This window comes from Peromyscus leucopus, chromosome 1, assembly GCF_004664715.2.
Source record: "Peromyscus leucopus breed LL Stock chromosome 1, UCI_PerLeu_2.1, whole genome shotgun sequence".
Lineage (NCBI taxonomy): Eukaryota > Metazoa > Chordata > Mammalia > Rodentia > Cricetidae > Peromyscus > Peromyscus leucopus.
The window spans coordinates 170,858,701-170,878,424 of NC_051063.1; the positions used below are offsets into that span (position 1 = coordinate 170,858,701).

Genomic DNA, 19,724 nt, shown 5'->3' on the forward strand with positions numbered 1-19,724 from the left:
GTTGTGGTCGCTGCAGCCACTGTACGCATCTGTCCATTGTGCTTATGGCTGCGGCTGTCTGTAAACCAGGTGTCTTCTGTTTCTGGTAGTGGCAAGTCTCACAGATCCGGGCGAATGCAATGTGTCTGGGTCAGTATCTTGGTGCAGTGTTGGAGCAGTGCCTTAAGGTCGAGGTCCAGCAGCAATATGGTTAGAGCTGTGGGCAGTGGGATGTTATTCTGGCAGGGTTAAGTAGCAAAGTCTGATAATTAGTCATCTAGCATTGCTCAGCCAGTGATCAGGTGGCTGTTTGAGGACTGCTTCTAAGGCATGTGGGGTGGTGATGGTTAAATTTGTCCCAAAGTTAGTTTATCAGTGTCCTTGTCCAGCATTGCCACTGCAGCTATAATACACAGGCAAGGGGGCATCCTGCGACCACAGGATCCAGCTTCTTGGACAGATATGCCTCAGGTCTTTTCCAGGGCCCTATGGTCTGAGCTAGTACCCCTTTTGCTATTCCTTTAAAAAAAAATCTATAAACAGGTAAAAAGGGTTTGTTTATGTCTGGTAACCCAAGAGCTGGGGCCTCCAAGAGTTCTGCTTCAGGGTGTCATAAGCCTTCTGTCTCTCCTCCATTCATGTAAAGCTGGATGTATTTTTTGTGGCTTCATAAAAAGGCTTAGCCAGCTCAGTAAACCCCAGAATCCATAGGCGGCGGAACCCCAATTTGCTCCGGAATTCCCTTACCTGTTTGACAGTCTTGGGAGTGGGTATTTTCAACACCATCTATTGCGAGCATCTGAGAGCCATTTCTGGCCTCCCTCCAGAGAATACCCTAGGTACATTACCCATGACCTGCAGATCTGAGCCTTTTAATCAGAGGCTCAATATCCCAAGTCCCCCAGTTCTCAGTTCCATTTTTGCAGGTCTCTTTATCAACCGCTGCAATCAACAAATCATCCACATACTGTAACAAGTTTATATCAGTGTTCTGGTTTTGGTACTCACTTAGTTCCTCATGTATGTCTTCATCAAAGATGGTGGGTGAGTTCTTGTACCCTTGGGGCAATCTAGTCCAAGTCACCTGACCGCTGACTCGGATTTCCAGAACATGCCATTCAAAGGTCAAATATTGCTGGCTCTTGGGGGCCAAAGGCAGGCTAAAGAAGGCGTCCTTCAGATCCAGAACTGAATACATTGCTGGTCTGGATCAATGTGCTTAGTAGGATATAAGGGTTAGGCACTGTAGGATGTATGTCTATTACCCTTTTATTTACCTCTCTTAAGTCTTGGAACAGTTGTTAGTCATTAGTATGAGGCTTTTTGACTGGTAATAATGGTGTATTCCAGGTAGGCTGAACTTGCTTTAGGACTCCAAGTGCCAATATCCTCCTTATATGGGGGGTTATTCCTTTCTTTGCTTCTGAAGGCATGAGGAACTGGAGAATTTTGACTGGGTCTCCATCAGCTTGGACCTCCATGTATATTGGAGGCTTATGTCTCTCCAACTACATATGCCCAGTCTTTTCCCATGCTAGTAGAAACTCCAATAGCTATGTTTCTATGGTTGGCTCAGGAGCTGCAGGTTTTTGGTGAAGTCTGTATTCCTCAGTCAGGCTAGTAGTCATCATTACCTGAATTGGTTTCCTGTTTTGGTGGAATAACTGAGCCCCTTCATCTGAGAAGTAGATCTAGGCTATTATTTTTGAGAAAAGATCTTGGCCCATCAGTAGGTGGGCTCACTCTGGAATGACTAGAACAAATGCTTTAACCATCCAATTCCCAAATCCACTGTTCTTCAGGTAGTCCATGAATAACTTTTAGTGCCTATGGCCCCCTGTACCCACATTTTCTTGGTGGACATAGGTCTGCCTGGCACCAGAGGACAGAGTTCTCTGCCCCTGTGTCCACCATGAATCTTATTGATTTCCCCTCCACTCTCAGTATTATCTTAGGCTCAGGGAGGGAATATGAGCCCCATCTCCCCTAGTCACTGTCTTCCTCCAGGGCCATAGGGAGTATATGGGTAGTCAGGGATGTCCTCCCTCTCTTCTTGGGGCATTCCTTTACCCAATGGCCTTCTTCTTTGCAATATGTACATTCGTTTTTTCCTACCTTGGGCTTAGGCCGGGGTCTTCTGGTTTCATCCTGGGATGGTCCAGTTGGTCCAAATCCTGCCACCAGGAGAACTTTTTAAAAACTCTTCTCTATGCTAGACCTGATGTTGTTCTAGTATTCTCACAAAGTTTTTTCCTGTCTTCTTTCTCATTTTTCTTCCTTCAGTACCCTCTCTTTCTCTCACCTTTTTTTCTGATCATCTGTCTCTCTCTTATAGTAAACCTTCTCTACCACTGCCACTAATTCCCTAGGATTCTTTTCACCTAATCTTTCCAGTGACTATAATTTTCTTCTGATATCTGGAGCTGCCTGGTTGATATAGGCAAACATTGTCATCTGAGCTGATTCTTCAGCATCAAGACCATATGGTGTGTATTGCCTAAAGGCCTCTAGAAGGTGCTCTAGATAGGTGGCCAGACTCTCATTTGCCTCCTGCCTAACATCATAAACCTTAGCCATATAGGTTGGCTTCCATGTAGTCACTTTGAGACCTACCAACAGAGCCTGGCGGTAGAGTTGAGCCTCTCCTTACCTTGTGCCCTGTAATAGTTCCAATCAGGATTGGTGGGAGAAAAATAAGCATTGATGGTCACTGTATCAGTGGTGGGAGCTCCTGTGGGACCGGGAACCAATTTCTGGCCAGACTCCAGGATTCTATTCCTCTCCTCAGTGGTGAACAGGATGCTTAGAAGCTGACCACAATTGTCATAAGTGGGCTGGTGGGTGAAAAGAACAGTCTCTAAAAGATCAATTAAATCCTGGGGGTTTTTGGAAAATGGAGCATTCTGTTTGTACCATTTGTACAGGTCACTGGTTGCGAATGGCCAATAATGATAGGGTTGGTTCCCATCAGCATCCACTGTTTTGGCAGCTCTAAGGGGTAGGGCCACTGAATTGTCCAGCTGTGGAGTGGCACCTCTTCTGCTTCGGGTTGCTTGAGCTGGCGCCTGTAAAGGAGGTTCTGGTTGGGGCTCTTGGTTGGATTGGGGGATTGGCAGGCTGAGGGGGAGCAAGCAGGGAAGAGTAGGGTGGAGGGAAAAGTTTAGATTCCTCTATTCCTCCTTGAATGACACAGGGCTTTGGGTCACCTTCCTTGGGTCTCACAGGAAGCACCTGTGAGGGGGAAGACATTAACTAAGGGGCAGTAGGTTTGGGACCAGGACCCATGGGTGGTTGTGGAAGGAATTGTTTAGCCCCTGGGAGGGGTCCCTCTAACCTGTCAATGAGCCCCCTCTAGGTAACTATATAGGGGATTTGATTTGGGTGGCCTGTTTGTAGCCTGAACACAATCTCCTTGACTCAGTGTATGATCCTGGAGTCAAAGGTCCCCTCCCTTGGCCATCCAATGTCAAAAGCAGGCCATTCTGAGGAACAAAACGTTATCTACTTATTCTTCTTAACATTTATGCTCTTGTTATGAGCAATCTCCTTTACACCCTTCCTATGAGCTAGGGTCAGGTCAAGAAAGGATGAAGGAGTGTTTCCCATGTACAGACAAAGATGAACAGAAATGTAAGAGACCACACTTATCAACAAGACAGTCAGACAAAATGGAAGAACTAGGACCCTCAGCAGAGTTCTACTGCAGCTGACAGATGGTCCAGGCAGATGGGTTTCTGGAGAGGAAGCCTCAATTATGCCAAAGATGGTAGAGATGGGGTGGAGAAAGTCAACAGAGTCTCCCAATCTGCAGAGTTCTCAGATACACAGATGGGACCCTCATGAGTCCCTGGTAAAGTGGCCTCAGACTTGAGACCCCTGAACAGATGAGGAGAGGGGATGTCTCCCAACTTCTCCAGGTTAGCTTTTACTGCATGTCTGCCAAAGCGGATCCTCTCAGACACTGACAACTGTTATCAGAAAAAAAGTCTTGTGTAAGGATGTCATGCTGCAAATTTCAGCATGAGGAGAGGAAACTCAGTATATGGGCCAACAAGACAGCTTAGTTGGGAAGAGTGCCTGCTGTACTCCCTCCCAGTTCCTACCCCCAACTGACTCACAGAAATAAATGCACAAAAAAAATGTGGGACAGTGATAAGGCTTACTTACTCACCTGAGTTCAATTCCCTGTCCCCAGAGAATTTGTCCCACAAATTGTTCCCTGACCTCCATGCATGGGTGTTGAACATGCACACAAAATGAATAAATATGCAAATATAGTAAGAAACTCAATACAGATCCTTTCTATCTATGGATTTTATATTTATAGATTGAAACCTTGGAAACAAACTACTTGGAAAAGAATCCCTACAGTGAAAAATGTATTGTTTCCTCCTATCTTTGTCCTTTACTCAACACAATAAGACTAGTGTCTATGCAGTATTCATATTAGACATTGGAAATAATCCAAAGAAGTTTTGAATGTGTGGGAGGAGGAGTAGAGAAACATATTTTAACTAGATTCTGAGGGTTGACTGTGTGTCTGACTCAGATACTAAACTCTTAATCACTTTGCATTTCTATTTGCTATATTGACATCTATTGTTGTTATTGACAGGGCCTCACAATGTAATCTGAGCTGGCCTTGTACTTCCATGGCTCCTGCGTCGTGTTCTCTATCTTTTGAGACAGGGTCTCACTATGTAGCTCTGGATAAGCTGAAAAGGCTACAAAGACCAGGCTGGTTAGGAACTCATAGAGATCCAACTGTCTCTGCCTCTGGTGTGCTGGGGGTTAAAGGCATGCAACACTGTGCTCAGCTTGCTTGGTGTTGTTTCATGAGATTGACACGCATCCATCACCAAGCTGGCTGTATTTGTATCTTGAACCATGTTTTTCTCCTTGTGACTTTGACCCATTCTGCATTCTATTGATAAAGAAACTGACCCCATCCACAACACTATGGAGTAAGGAGGGAACAGAGGTCACTCACGTATTATGTCCAGCTGGATGGGGTCACTCCTCTTGGAACTGACTTGATTGGATACTTCACACTGATAGTCCCCAGAATCTTCAATCTTCACAGAGTCTATTTGGAGGGTGCGGTTGTTTGTGGACAGCCTTGTCCTATTTGTAATAACCAGACTCTTGCCTTTGAAGAGCCAATGGATAAAGATCCCGGTGTCATTTGACAAGCAGTTCAGGAACACAGAGATTAGGTCTTTGACTGTGGAGTTGGTGACTTGGATGGAGGGTGGAGTCACTGGATCTGTGGATAAACAGTGGAGGGGAACAGCTGAGAGTCCTTCACCCTCAGAGATCTCAGCCAGCCCACAGCGTCTATAGAATGAAGTCACCCTCTGCAAGATCACATGTTTGGGTGCAAGATATGGTCTGTAAGGATAGAGCTGAAGCTTACTCCTACCAAGAAAACTCATAGTGACCCTAACTCAGGGTGTTTGTGTAGATTCCACATAGAGAGCCGCTTCAGTGCACATGTCCAGATATCACATGGTTGGGAGGGAATGTATTTCTCAATGATTTTTTTTGGAATTCTTACTCAAACTTTCTGTGAGTGTGAACAGTCAGGTCCCTCCTTTATGAAATAGCCTTCTGTTTATTTTTTATTAAAAAGTTTGTCATGGGGATAAGATAGCCCAGTTCATCTTAAAGGTATTAAAACATAGACCTCAGGACTGGGAGAAAACCCTAACTGAAGAATTTCTGTTTGGAGAAAAAAATATATTTCCTTCCCCATGGGTATGGAATAATACTAGAGAGAAAAAGTGAATAATCACAGTGTTGACCACAGTCTGCCACTTTAATCCTCAGTAGTGACAATTTGTGAGACATGGTCACACTGTATATTCCTAGCTTGCTTGGAACTTGCTTTGGATACCAGGCTGGCCTCAAACTCATGCTATCTACCTGCCTCTCCCTCCTCAGTCCTGGCATCAAAGATGTGGGCCACCAAACTCAGCCAACATTTGTTTTTTAAACCTTGAGAAGAGTAAGCAAAAGAGCATCACCAACTGTCAGTGACATAGTTCACCCTGATGTAGAACAGGGCTCCATGGCAGCTTTTCCACCCACTCTTCTCATCCCTTAGAGTCAGAGCAGAGCCAGATACCCCACTGGTGAGAAAGAAGCAGACCTGGGAGCAGAGGTCTAGTCCCCATCTGTGGGGAATTTTCTCCTCCAATTTGGAGAATAAGAATGTGAGCACAGTTGAAAGCCCTGGGTGTTCCTTGTAAGTCATGGAGGTCATAAAATGAAAATGGAGGGGACAGGAAAGCTTGTGTTAGGCACAGAAAGAAGTCTTGACTTTGAGGCTCTCCTAACCATGGAAAGAATCTGACACAACCAAAGGCTTTCCAAGGCTGGGAGAACCTCCTGCTCACATTGCAAGCTCCACCCCTATCAGCCAGAAATCAGAGAACCAGGAGGCCAATAGACATAGGGATGGAGCAGGAGGCTTGTGGGAAGACTGAGTTTTGCTTGTTCCCATAGTCCTGGGCTGGAAATGAAATGCTTCTGCACCTTCCCAAAAAAGCTAAAAGACTGCACTCCAAAGCTGGTGCTGATATTTCAGAGATCCACTTACTAAGAAATGTAATGTTCTTCACTGTAGTCTTATTGACTCTAGCGAAAAAGTTATAGATGAAGCAGGAATAGGATCCAACGTTATTACTATTGATGTTGGGGATAAAGAGCTCTTACGAGGATGATTGGAGCTCTCCATTGACAAACCAAGAGTACTGTGCAGGTGGGTTAGCATCTATGTAGTAAGAGAGGCTGGGGTTTGTCCTTGAAAGGAAATGAATATTTGAGGGGGATGTGATCGTGATATCTGGATCATCTATAGCAAACAGAATAAACCACATGTGATGTCAGCAGAGGGAAGGGGAAATCCTGGTCTGCAGAAGGCCATAGTATCTCTTTGAGCTGTGCTTTAATCTTAGTTGAGGAGATTTCACCCAGAGTTGGGGTGCAGATTAGTAGAAGAGTAGTCATTCAGCATGAACAAGCCCTGATTTTTCTAAAGCACAACACACAAGCATCTGTACTTCACACTCATGTGTGCAAGTGCCTGAGTATGACATGTCTCCTGGCTTCACCACCCTGAGCCTCTCTAGGCAGAAGTCCGTGCAGCACATTCAAGCTCAAAGCTGGGCCTGTCTACATGTGCTTGGGCTGGGCCAGGATGCCCTGGCAGCCTGTGTATCTGTATGGTAGGTCTGTGTCATGAACCCAAGGGGACAAGGACCAAGTATGGTAACTCTAGCCCTCTTTTTTGGGCAATTGGTGACACGATGAAACAGAAAATACTTAAAGGTAATGTTCAGAGAGAATGGATCACTTGGGGAGCCCCTCACTGGGTTCCAGGTTCACATTCATAGGGTCCTGTGTCAGTCCTCACAACACTTAGTAAAGTGAGAGTCCTGTTGTCCTCAGACAGCTACAGCCTGTTCTCTTCTGAGAGGCTTCAGTCATTTATCCTCCTCAGGTGGGTTAAATTCTGAGTCTTATTCTCATACATTAATACTAATGAGTCCACATCCTCCATGGGATTCAAATTGTTGGTTGTGATGTTGGGCTTGAGTAGCAGTGCTGTGCTGACCACAGAGAGATGATTGCCCTGTGTGGTACTGCTGAGTCTTGCAAAGGCCTCTTCTAACTAGAGATAGTCTCTTAACTCCAGGCCAACCCAGATCCTCAAAGAATCAGGTAGGAAAAAACTTACAGGCAGATGGAGTGGCTGAGTACTCAGAGATAATGGGGCCTCCTGTGCTGTATATGTAAGAATCAAGAGCTTTCTCATGAGTGAACTGAGCTGCAGTATTTGGTGATGGTCAGAATCAAGATGTAGAATGAGAAACATCATTTTATCTCCTGGTCCTCAGGGACCTATTACCTGCCTTAAGACACAAGGTTTGAGTCCCTCCATCTACACTGACCTCCCCTGCTGTGTTTACACCAGAGCCCTCCAAGCCTTTGCTCTTCAGGGCTGTCCTACAGATAGGTTATGATTAGTCTTCCCATTGAGCTTCTCTGAGAAACCTGACAGCCTGTCTGAGATCTCACAGAGTTCAGGATCTGGCTGACATTTAGTTCAGGCTGGGCCACAGGTGGGCTATTCTTCTCAGGTGTTTGATGTTGATTGACATGAATCTGGGAGCCCTATAAGAATCCTGAGTCTCAGGACAATGAGGTTCATCTTTGGATTCCTGAGCACTGAACGCGCCCTGTGGCTGCTGCTGAAGCCCAACATGACAAAGACCTAATGGGTCATCATGAAAAAATCTACCCTTCTGATGCCAATGGAGATTGAAAGCCCAATATGGCCAGTTTGGCAAGCATTAATGTAAGCCTAGGAACTGTAGCCATGAGATTGGATTCTCCAGAAGAGCTGCCAGCCAAAGTCATGCTTGGATCAAGAAAAATGGGCCTTGGCAGTTCGTGTTCCTGGAGTTGTATCCATGCCAGTGGATGTCCACACAATCCAGAAGAGAATTTCACATTGCTGCTGTCGCTGTTGCTGTTATAACAATGGCGTACACCGCTGCTACTGTTTCTGGGATTACCATTTCATAACTGCTTACTACAGCTAGCACAGAGGAGACCCTGGCAACAAAAGTAGCTACCACAGTTAGTTAATCTTTCATTCTATTGGGCATGACAAATTCAATTCAGTAGTTTTATAAAATAAACTTGGCTCGTTAAGGAAGGGAATGGCTCAGTTGCCTTTAGCCTACTGGCTATGGGTGAGATAGAACCTCTGTTGGTCTTTTCTGTATCAAACACACAGATTGCAAGCCCAGTGCCACTTTGAGATCTTTGGCAGCAATTAACCATGCTGCTCACACACGATTGAGCTGGTATGATAATGAGTATTCAGAGAGGGGTAATGCCTGGGGGGCACTCACCAACCTAAGACAGAGCACCTGTGTGGCCTGGGCAGGCATCTCCATGACGGGTAAGGTGACCTGCTGACGTCCCATGCAACCCAAGTCAGAAGCTCATTTTTTAATAAAAGGGGGACCTGCAGGGCCCTGGCTTCCATTTTGGGTAACTGTTGTCTTGCTTGCAGACCTTGACCTTGATATCCTCCCAATGCTAATTCCCTGCCCGGTTCCACCCTCCTGAATGCTTAAGGGAAGTTCCTTGTCTGTGTATCCTGAATAATGGGCGTTAACAGCTTAGATGCAAGATTGTAAAACATCAGTAGTGAACTTCTGCCCTCCGGGGTCCTCCCATTGTGCTGTAAGCCTGTAATTAATACCTCCTACCCCCTTCAAGAAATGACATTTGACATTTAAAATTAAATATATATAAAATTGAATGAATAATGCGAATGTAATCTATGAATACCACAAATGTGATTAATATCATGAGTGTAATTTAAAAATAAATAAATAAAAAAGAAAAAAAAAGAATCCTGAGTCTATGAAATGATCTAGAGGAGTGAAGGTCAGCTAGTAGGTCTCCATGGTGGGGAAGCTGGGGATGTGGTTGTAGACAGATAGCTTGTGCCACTTATGACCTGTGTGACCCTGTCTCAATGACTGTGTTTCCTGTCTCAGTTTCCCTATGACAGGACACATGGTAAACGATCATTGCTATGCCTGCAAGTTAACCTTAAATATGAACAACAACCTGACCTTCCACCAAGCAGTGTCTGTTAGTATTTGCCTGCAGGAAATAATCCCTCTACTGGGCATGAAGAGATGGCTCAGGGTTTAAGAGCACAGGCTGCTCCTCTGGAGGTCCTGAGTTCCATTCTCAGCATCCACACAGTGACTTACAACCATCTATAATGAAATCTGGTGTCCCTTTCTGGTGTACAGGAAGAACACTCTATATATAATAATCAAACAAACAAACAAGCAAATAAATAAATGACTGAATGAAGGCTAAACTGGCTGTGGGAAGAAAACACTAAAGATATATTAGTAGCAGGATTTAAATTTCACATTGGAAAGAGGAGCAGATTAGAAGTAACCCACAGAGAATTGTAGTCAATGGCAGTGTATATTTCAGAGTAGTCAATACAAATTTCCAATTGTCTCACCATAACAAATGTGAGATAAATGTGGTAGTGGATGTTAAGTAGTTGACTTAACCATTCTATCCGGTACATAGACATCAAAGATCACACTCTATTTCTCCAGACTAAAAACAGTTGGTATGCCTATTAAAGCAGTATTAACAAGTAATAAACCATGCATCAAGAAAGTGAAAGATCATTTTCAAGTGCCAAAAATGTTACATATTGTACATCTGATCATGGACCAAAATATATAAAGAACTCTCACAGTTCAACAATAGTAACAATAAAACCACAAGTAGCTCAATCCAAAGAGAAGGAAAAGACCTGACATTCCTTTTAAAGAAAGAGGAACAGATGACCAATAAAGACATGCTGATTAGTTTTTGTCTACTTGATTGACTAAATTCACATGGGGAGAGAAAACCTCAGTTGAGGAATCACCTCCATCACAATGGCCAACAAGGCATTTTCTTAATTACTGTTTGGTGGAGAATGACCCGGTGCTATCCCCTTGCAGATAGCCCCTTTCTTATGGGCTCTATAGAAAAGCAGCTGAGCAAGTTGTGGGAGGAAGCCAGGAAGCATTCCCCATGATTCTTTCCTGTACTTCCCTCAAGGACAGACCCTGAACAAGACATTTAAGCCAAATAACCCCCTAACTGCCAAGTTGGTTTGGGTTGTGGCATTTCATCACAGTAACTGGAAAGCTATCTAGAACAACACATACAATAATGCTATGGGAGCCGGGCGAGGGTGGTACACGGCTTTAATCCCAGCACTTGGGAGGCAGAGTCAGGTGGTTTCTGCAAATTTGAGGCCAGCCGGGTCTACAAAGTGAGATCCAGGACAGGCACCAAAACTACACAGAGAAACCCTGTCTCTAAAATACCAAAAAACGTAATGCTATGGAGTCATGTGTAGTGCCACATGCCTTTAATTACAGCATTCAGGAGGCAGAGGCACGTGGATATCTTTGAGTTCCAGGCCAGCCTGCATACAAAGTGAGTTCCAGGACTGCCAGGGCTACACAGAAAAAAACCTGTCTCAAAAAAACCAAAAATGAAAAAAAGAAACAGAAATGCTTATGGGCCAGGCATTGTGGTACACACCTTCGATCCCATTACTCTGGGAATTCCAGGCTAGCCAGCCAGTAGGATAGAGTGAGACCCTGTCTCACAGCAAAAACCAAAAACATGCTTAACACCAGTAGTCACTGTAAAAATGCACATGATTGGCTGACCTAAACTGTACATTGTTAAGCATAAGTCATATGTAAATTGTAAGCTATTAAAGGCAACTATTAGGATACAAGTTAAAGCTTGATCACCTTATCAATGATCAAATTCTCTATACAAAACTATGTTTACAAACAGACTAAGTATGCTGAATATTAACGTAATAATTTCCTTACTTTACCCTTGACATTTTAAAAATATTCAAGCTTCCCACTTTAAACTATGCCATGCCTCTTACTGCCAGTGTTTAGTCCAAATTATACTTTGATATCATTTAGATTATATTTCCATTTACCAGGTCTAAAGATAATTTGCCTTGCTATACAATTTGAATAAAAGATAGCTCACTAAAAAGATTTCAGAATAAGCTTTTACTGTTCCTTCTTTAAAAGAAATTCACATTACATTGGCTGTTCTCAATAATCAATCACCCATGTCTCCTGACTAATTAAATACATAAATGCTTTTGGATGTAATGTTTTTATAAGGGTATGAAAGTTTAGATATAGAGACTGTTTATGAAGGTTAAAAAATAACTTATGATATATGAATTGTCAGTTATTGGGATAGATAAATATAACATATAAACATCTAGATATGTTATAAATGATACCTGAGTCTCATTAAATAACCAAGATATACTGAGGATGTATGCCCAAGTTAAATCCATGGATAAAGTTTTTATAGAGATCTGAGATATATAGGCTTTAGAAATAGACTTATGTATGCCTTAATAGAGGAGTCTACAGACCTCCCCAAAGGAGAGACTGGGGCTAATAGTAGCCCATAGCTCCTCTGCTGTACAAGGTATAATAATTGTCCAAGGAATGATTGATCCTGACTTTACTGGGAAAATTAAGATTATTGTAAACCTCCTACAAAAACAAGTCAGATTCTACAGGGCAGCGTCTAAGGGAGCTGCCAGTTTGGATTCTAATGTTATGGTCTTCTGGGTTCAGGAAATTAAATATTCCATACCAATTATGCCCTTAAAATATAGGGAAAGAAAATAATTGACTTTCTAGTCATAAGCATAGACATTTCCTACATTTCAGAAAATGATTGGCTAAGTACTTAAGACAACTATTACTCTTTTGTCTCTTAGAGGCCTAGGTCAATCTAATATTGTAACCAAAAGCTCAGGAATATTAAAATTGTCAGAAAAAATAAAATTATGACATATTTTGCCCACAGGTCACCCCCTTTTTACCTAACATTCTGCGGGGAAGAGACATGCTGCAATTAATTTGTGTATCATTAATTTCTGCTATGGACTAATATCAGCTCAAATGATATAGATGAGTTTTAAACATAAAAAAACTTGGGTAAACAAACCCAAGGCATAATTGAGCCCATTATTCTAGAAATTATAAATGACAGACATGGCCAAGGGTATCAAAATTTATTTTAGGGACCCCTGTTCACTGCTGATCCCACTACACAGAAATCTGATGCTCCTATCTGGGGTAAATAATTGACTTTGAATGTTGAGAGAATTGTAGCTGCTACTTGTCTGGTGGAGGAGAAACTTAAAAATAGGGCATATAAAGCCTCCCACTAGCCCTTGAGCCACCCCAATATATGTTCGTTAAAAAAAAAAACAGGCTTACAGGCTGTTACAAGACCTTAAAAAATTAAATGAACTTTACTGGAGCCAAGGGGAGCTTCGCAATGTAGTTTGCCATCTCCCACAGTCACTCCTAGAATCCAAAATATAATTGTCATAGACTTACAAGATTGCTTCTTCACCATACCTTCTCACCCTAAATATCGTCAGCATTTTGCCTTTAGCTTGCCTTCTAACCCTAACACAATGGAAGTCAAAAGCTGACATGCAGAGCAAGAAATATATGTTCTGTTTATCCAAAACTCATTGACTGAGGTGAATTCCTCATCATATATACAGATTAACTATCAGAACTAACTGTCAATTAAGTTTCAGTCCTCCAATCCAATAATAATATATAATGTATGTACATATATATTTCAATACCTATATTGCACAGGTGATATTATATTTATATCAAAATATAAATCTTATGAGTCTAGGCAGATAGGTCTATATTGGCACTTTCTCATGTCTGTCCAACAATTACAAATTCCTTCCTTATGGAAGCTCACCCATGAGGCCTTAGTCCTTATGATTTATGGCTCTGAAATAAAGAAATAATACACCATTTATTCCACTGCTTTTCAATTTTAGGAAGGCCTAGAGCTCATAATTGGACAAGAACCTCAAATATACTTCAAGAGCTCTTAAGAATTGGTGCTTAATTTTTCATATCTCCCACTACAGGAATTCTTGTTACCCCCAAGCCAAACTACAAAGATATAACTAAGCCTCTGGAACCATCTCAGTTGTATTTGAAAAGGTTCTGATATTTTCATAATGTGAAAAAGAGAATATGCTTACATGTTTTCACAGGATACTGACCCATCTTTATGAATCCTGGATTGTCTGGTCACATCATATACTAGGCTGCTCAGGACAAAGTTGCTCTAAAGCTGCCAGTCTGAATACAGGCTGTTATTTACCTCTAGATACTTAAATATTGAGCTTTGACTTTATGGATAAATTGATACAATTCCAGATACTTTTGATGACTCTGTTCATCAATGATATTAAAACTTATAGAAATATGATTAGAAATAATCCTGTCCTCAATGTATTTTTATTAATTTTGATCAAGAGATAATTAAGACTTTATATATAAGCCTTTCTATACATATATAAGAATATATATATATATATAAAGTCTTAATTATCTTAATTATAGAATTGTTTCATATATATGTGAAATATATATATGATATATATATGAAACATTTCAGATTTCATTCTCTGACTATCCTGCGGTTTTGTTGAGACTCCAAAGATTCATAATTTTGCTCTGACATAATTTGCCACTGTTATCATATTGCTAATATGTCTAAAGATTTTGTCTTTTAAGAAGGTTCTTATAAGGAGGTCAAAATTCACCAATGCTCACAAGCCAAGAAGGACCAGGAGGAATGCAACCTGATTACAGTTTATTTCTCCCATTTACAAATTTTCTTTTTTTCTCTGGAAGGGTGGATTTTGCCCTCTCCTCCTGGCCTGATATCCTTCTCTCATCTGCTAAAACCATGTATTTAATATTCTGTAGGTACACTTACGAGAAAATATTTCCTCCTTAAAGCTCCTCAACTGCAAGTTCTAATACATATATTTGTTTCCAGCAGAAATTCTGATCATTTAAAGAGTTTCAGGTTGTTAGCCTCTGGACTACAGACATGCTGTCAAGCTGCAGGTCTGCACCCCATTCTCCAGCCCACATGGATGTGTTGTTGGCTCAGCCTTGCATCATGCCCTCTAGTCCATGAGACAGAAAATCCTGCTACATATGTCTTACAGAGCCTGAAACAACCTGCTCTTCCTGGGTTTGCACTGCATTCCAGCCTTCAAGACCCTCAACTTCGCCCCCAAATCAGCAGGAAGTAACCATGAATGATTTCTACAGTCCCTTTGTGACCTACCTCTCTTTCATTGCTGAACCTTCTCGCCCAGGGCTTGGACTGTACTTAAAAAATGCTCTATTATTAATTGTATAAATTCTGTTCATGATCCTGAAATGTATATATTATCATATATTCTCCTCATGTACTTCTGACAATTGTTCTCTGTGTAAGTCTTGCTATGTATACCCTGACACAGATTATTACAGTCCTCTCCTAGCTAAGTGATTAATATTGCCTTGATCACAAATTTAAATTATTAGATCAATTTCAACTGCACTTTTGGTCCCACAGGTGCTCATGACTAACTCAAGTAACTCTTTATCTAAAAATGACTCTTTAAAGTACAGTTTAACCAAATTAATATCACTAATCATAGATTGATAGAGTTATGTTTCAAAATAAGCATTTCTTTTTGATAAGTCACAATTATAGTATTTAGACACATTTGACCATATTATGCTATATTAGCTAAGGATAGATTTTTATGTTACTGCTCTGCTCCCTTCTTGGTACAGAGATATTCTGATTATATACAACTACACCTATTAGATGGCTAAACTAATTCTCAGCTTGCCATCTGCATAGATTATTGATTATAAATATTGATTATCCATTACTTTTTATTTTTCAAGTCATCTCTAAATTTAAATTTATCTATGTTTTTTGCTACTCCAGAGAGAATTAAACATTCTCCATTTTCTCTAAACAAAAAAAAATTGGAACTGCTTCAAGGCTTAGGCAAACAAAATGGAATTCAGCTACTATCACAGCAGCTACTACTTGGAAAGTTCAAGGATTTTTCTGAAGGTCAAGCCACGGCTTCAGAAGTCTTGGTATATTGTAGCGTTTGTATATATATTAGCTGGTTTCTACAGTCATTTACTTGTATGCTATGTGTGCTTCCAAGTACTCCTAACAGTGTATTTATCTAAAATACCTATCATGCATCCAAGGCCAAACAATCTCCTGAACTAAGGTAACAACCTTATAGAAACAATGCCTGTCTCCTAGGTCAGGTGGATAACTTCATTTCTTGTGCAATTTTGCTGAGACCCTCCTTTCTTATACAACCTCACTAATAGACACCTAACTTCTTACTTAACCACTTCTAGGAATATAGACTGAGTATATAAATCCCCTTTTCTTGATCTACTAACCAATCATTCTCTCTCAGTTGACCTCCTCTTTTACCACACCCCTTTTGGGTTGTAAAACAAAGCCTGACAGCCACTGCCTGAGGAAAATTCTTACCTGCCTTTATGACCCTGTAGGAATTCAAGCCTGGTGAACTTGCTCTACCAGAGGATTGCTATTGCAATCCAGGGGGACTTGGAGTATGAACTTTCGAACCAGCTTTGGCTGGCTTCATGATCTTTTTTCCTTTTGGCTAACCCTTCTCATACCTTGGTCATTGAACTTTCAAACTCCTGAGTGTTCTACATAAAAACAACATTCCTCATCAAGCAGAGCACAACCCTTTGTCTTTTGGAAATGTATATATTATCATATATTCTCCTCATGTACTTCTGACACTGTTCTGTATATAAGTCTGCTATGTATACCCTGACACAGATTATTACAGTCCTCCCATAGTTAAATGGGTCAATATTGCCTTGATTACAAATTTTAATTATTAGGTCAGTTTCATCTGCAGCCTTGGTCCCACAGGTGCTCACGACTAACTCAAGTAACTCCTTATCTAACAATGCCTCTTCAAAATAGAGTTTAACCAATTTAATACCACTAATCAGAGATTGATAGAGTTATGTTTCAAATAAGCATTTCTTTTTGATAAGTCACAATTATAGTATTTAGACACATTTGACCATATTATGCTATACTAGCTAATGATAGATTTTTATGTTACTGCTCTGCTCCCTTCTTGGTACAGAAATATTCTGATCATATACAACTACACCTATTAGACGGCTAAACTAATTCTCAGCTTGCCATCTACATAGATTATTGATTATAAATATTAATTATCCATTACTTTTTATTTTTCAAGTCATCTCCAAATTTAAATTTTTCTGTGATTTTTCACTACCCTAAAGAGAATAAAACATTCTCCTTTTGTTTTTTTTGTTTTGTTTTTTGTTTTTTGAGACAGGGTTTCTCTGTGTAGTTTTGGTGCTCGTCCTGAAAGTCGCTCTGTAGACCAAGCTGCTGCGAACTCACAGAGATCCCCTGGCTCTGCCTGCCAAGTGCTGGGACTAAAGGCATGTGCCACTATGGCCTGGGTAACATTCTCCTTTTTTTAATAAATGAAAAAAACGGGAACTGGTTCAAGCCATAGGAAAACATAACAGATTTGAGCTACTTTCACAGAAGCTACTACTTGGAAAGTTCAAGGATTTTTCCGAAGGTCAAGCCATGAATAAGAATTCTTGGTGATATTTTAGCTTTTGTATATATATTAAGTGGTTCCTACAATGATTTTCTTGTATGGTATGTGTGCTTCCAAGAACTCCTAACAGTGTGTTTATCTAAAATACCTATCATGCATCCAAGGCCAAACAATCTCCTGAACTAAGGTAACACCCTTATAGAAACAATATCTGTCTCCTAGGTCAGGCAGATAACTTCATTTCTTGTGCAATTTAAGCTCAGACCCCCCTTTCTTATACAGCCTTATTAACATTATAGACTCCTAACTTCTTACCTAACCACTTCTAGGAATATAGACTGAGTATATAAATCTTCATTTTTTGCTCTACTAACCAATCATTAGCTCTCAGTTGACCTCCTCTTTTACCACACCCTTTTTGGGTTGTAAAACAAAGCCTGACAGTCACTGCCTGAGGAAAATTCACAGCTACCTTTAAAACCCTGTAGGAATTCAAGCCTGATGACCTTGCTCTGCCAGAGGATTGCTATTGCTTGGGTTTATAACTGAATACCTCAGACTTAGAAAAACTTAGAGGTATAAGAAGACTTACAGGATGATTTTGAGGAGAGAACTTGAGGACAAGATGGAAGATGAGAAAGAGTGAGATAGGGAAGTACTAGATGAGTAAGGAAGAGATGAAAAGGATCTAGATGAGGCAAAATTAAGGTGAGAGAAATAAGAAAGAACTTAGAGGGGACAGCAGATAAATATAGAGAGAAATCAGGCAAGAAAAGAGCTAGGCATGAGAACAGAACTGCAGTTGTGTAGACAGAATTTTATCCCAGAGGAATAAAGTAGACAAAGAAAGAGTTTGGTGTACTTAGATTCATTATCCCCTCACCGGCCTCTGAAAAGAATAATATTAAGGTGGGTCCTTAATAATATTTGAGAATAACCTCATCTAATTTTTGGACCATGATGGCTTAAAGTTAGAGTTCAACAAAAACAAAAATTACAGAGTCTACAATCCCATGGAAATTGAATAATGCTCAAAGGAATCACCAATGGGTCAAGAAGGAATGTTACCAAACTCCTTTTATGAGGCTACAGTTACCCTGATACCCAAACCACACAAAGATGCAACAAAGAAAGAGAATTGCAGACCAATCTTCCTCATGAACATTGATGCAAAAATACTCAATAAAATACTGGCAAACCGAATTCAAGAACATAGCAAATATATATATATCCACCATGAAAAAGTAGGCTTCATTCCAGAGATGCAAGAATAGTTCAACACCTGAAAATCTGTCAATGTAATACACCATATAAACAAACTAAAAGAAGAAAACCACATGATCATTTCATTAGATGCTGAAAAAGCCTTTGACAAAATCCAACACCCCTTCATGATAAAGGTTCTAAAGAGATCAGGAATATATGGAACATTCCTAAATGTAGTACAGGCAATTTACAGCAAGCTGACAGCCAACATCAAATTAAATGGAGAGAAACTCAAAGCGATTCCACTAAAATCAGGAACAAGACAAGGATGTCCACTCTCCCCATATTTATTTAATATAGTACTCGAAGTTTTATCTAGAGCAATAAGACAACAAAAGGAGATCAAGGGGATCCAAATTGGAAAGGACAAAGTCATACTTTCACTATTCACATATCACGATATGATAGTATACATAAGCAACCCCAAAAATTCTACCATGGAACTCCTACAACTGATAAACACCTTTCCACCTTTCTGTGGGAAGACTGATTGGGTGAGTTGAAGTGTGAGGATCTTAGCAAGTGTCCTTTCCCCTTCTCTGTGTTTCTAGGTTGGCTCTCCCTCTTTTTTTCCAATCTCCTAATTACATCAATTTCATCCAGGCAGTCACATGAAGCTGTGGGAATGTGAGACAGGGTGATTGGGATTTTGTGTGTTGAATCTTCCAGCGTTTCAATGGCTACATCTTTTTCTCATGGTCTCAGTTGTGGCAGCCCTGAATAAGTGGTCTCTTGTGGCTGTGATCTAAGTGACAGAAGGCCCAGGCTATTGACTCTCAATAGTGACCATGGTTTCTGCAGTGGAGTAGAAAATTAAGGCAGATCCTGTAAGATCCTATTCCCCTCTGCTTGGTGACTGTGGGGAACTCAGCCTCGACCTTGCAGAAATTCTGTTGGAACTGCACTGCAATCTAAGTCATGCCTCCTTCTCTGCCTCCACAGCGATCATATCTGCATGTGTCCTGAGGTCTATATCAGGTTCACCTTCACAAGCATATCCCTCCACTAATACCTTGCTTGTCTAAGCCCACCATGGCCACATGCTGGAGGATGAAAACTAGTAAGTTACCAGGTTTGAAATTTTGTATTAGACCCCCCTCCTTTTTTCTCTCCCATTTTTATTTAGTAGTCATGTTACAGTGGTTTCACTTTTTGGATAACATGTATCTTCCCACACCCCTTATGTATCAATGCCATCCTCACCTCTTTACTCCTTTTTGTGACCATTTGGGGCTCAAACCTCACAGTCTGCTCAAGAGTGATTATTAATGCTAATGTTGACCATGGTGGTATGGTATTTATGATGTGGCTGGCCCTGTATTTGTATCTGGTTTCATCTATATGATGAGTC

At 40.9% G+C, this 19,724-nt stretch overlaps 1 protein-coding gene across 1 annotated transcript in view; it reads right to left on the minus strand.

Moving 5' to 3' along the window:
• LOC114686809 (carcinoembryonic antigen-related cell adhesion molecule 1-like) overlaps positions 1-19,724 on the minus strand; it is a 130,238-nt gene that overhangs the window by 100,731 nt on the left and 9,783 nt on the right. Inside the window, exon 3 of the mRNA XM_037201461.1 lies at positions 4,970-5,245. Coding sequence (XP_037057356.1) covers positions 4,970-5,245 — 276 coding nt within the window. The remainder of the gene's footprint in view (positions 1-4,969; positions 5,246-19,724) is intronic.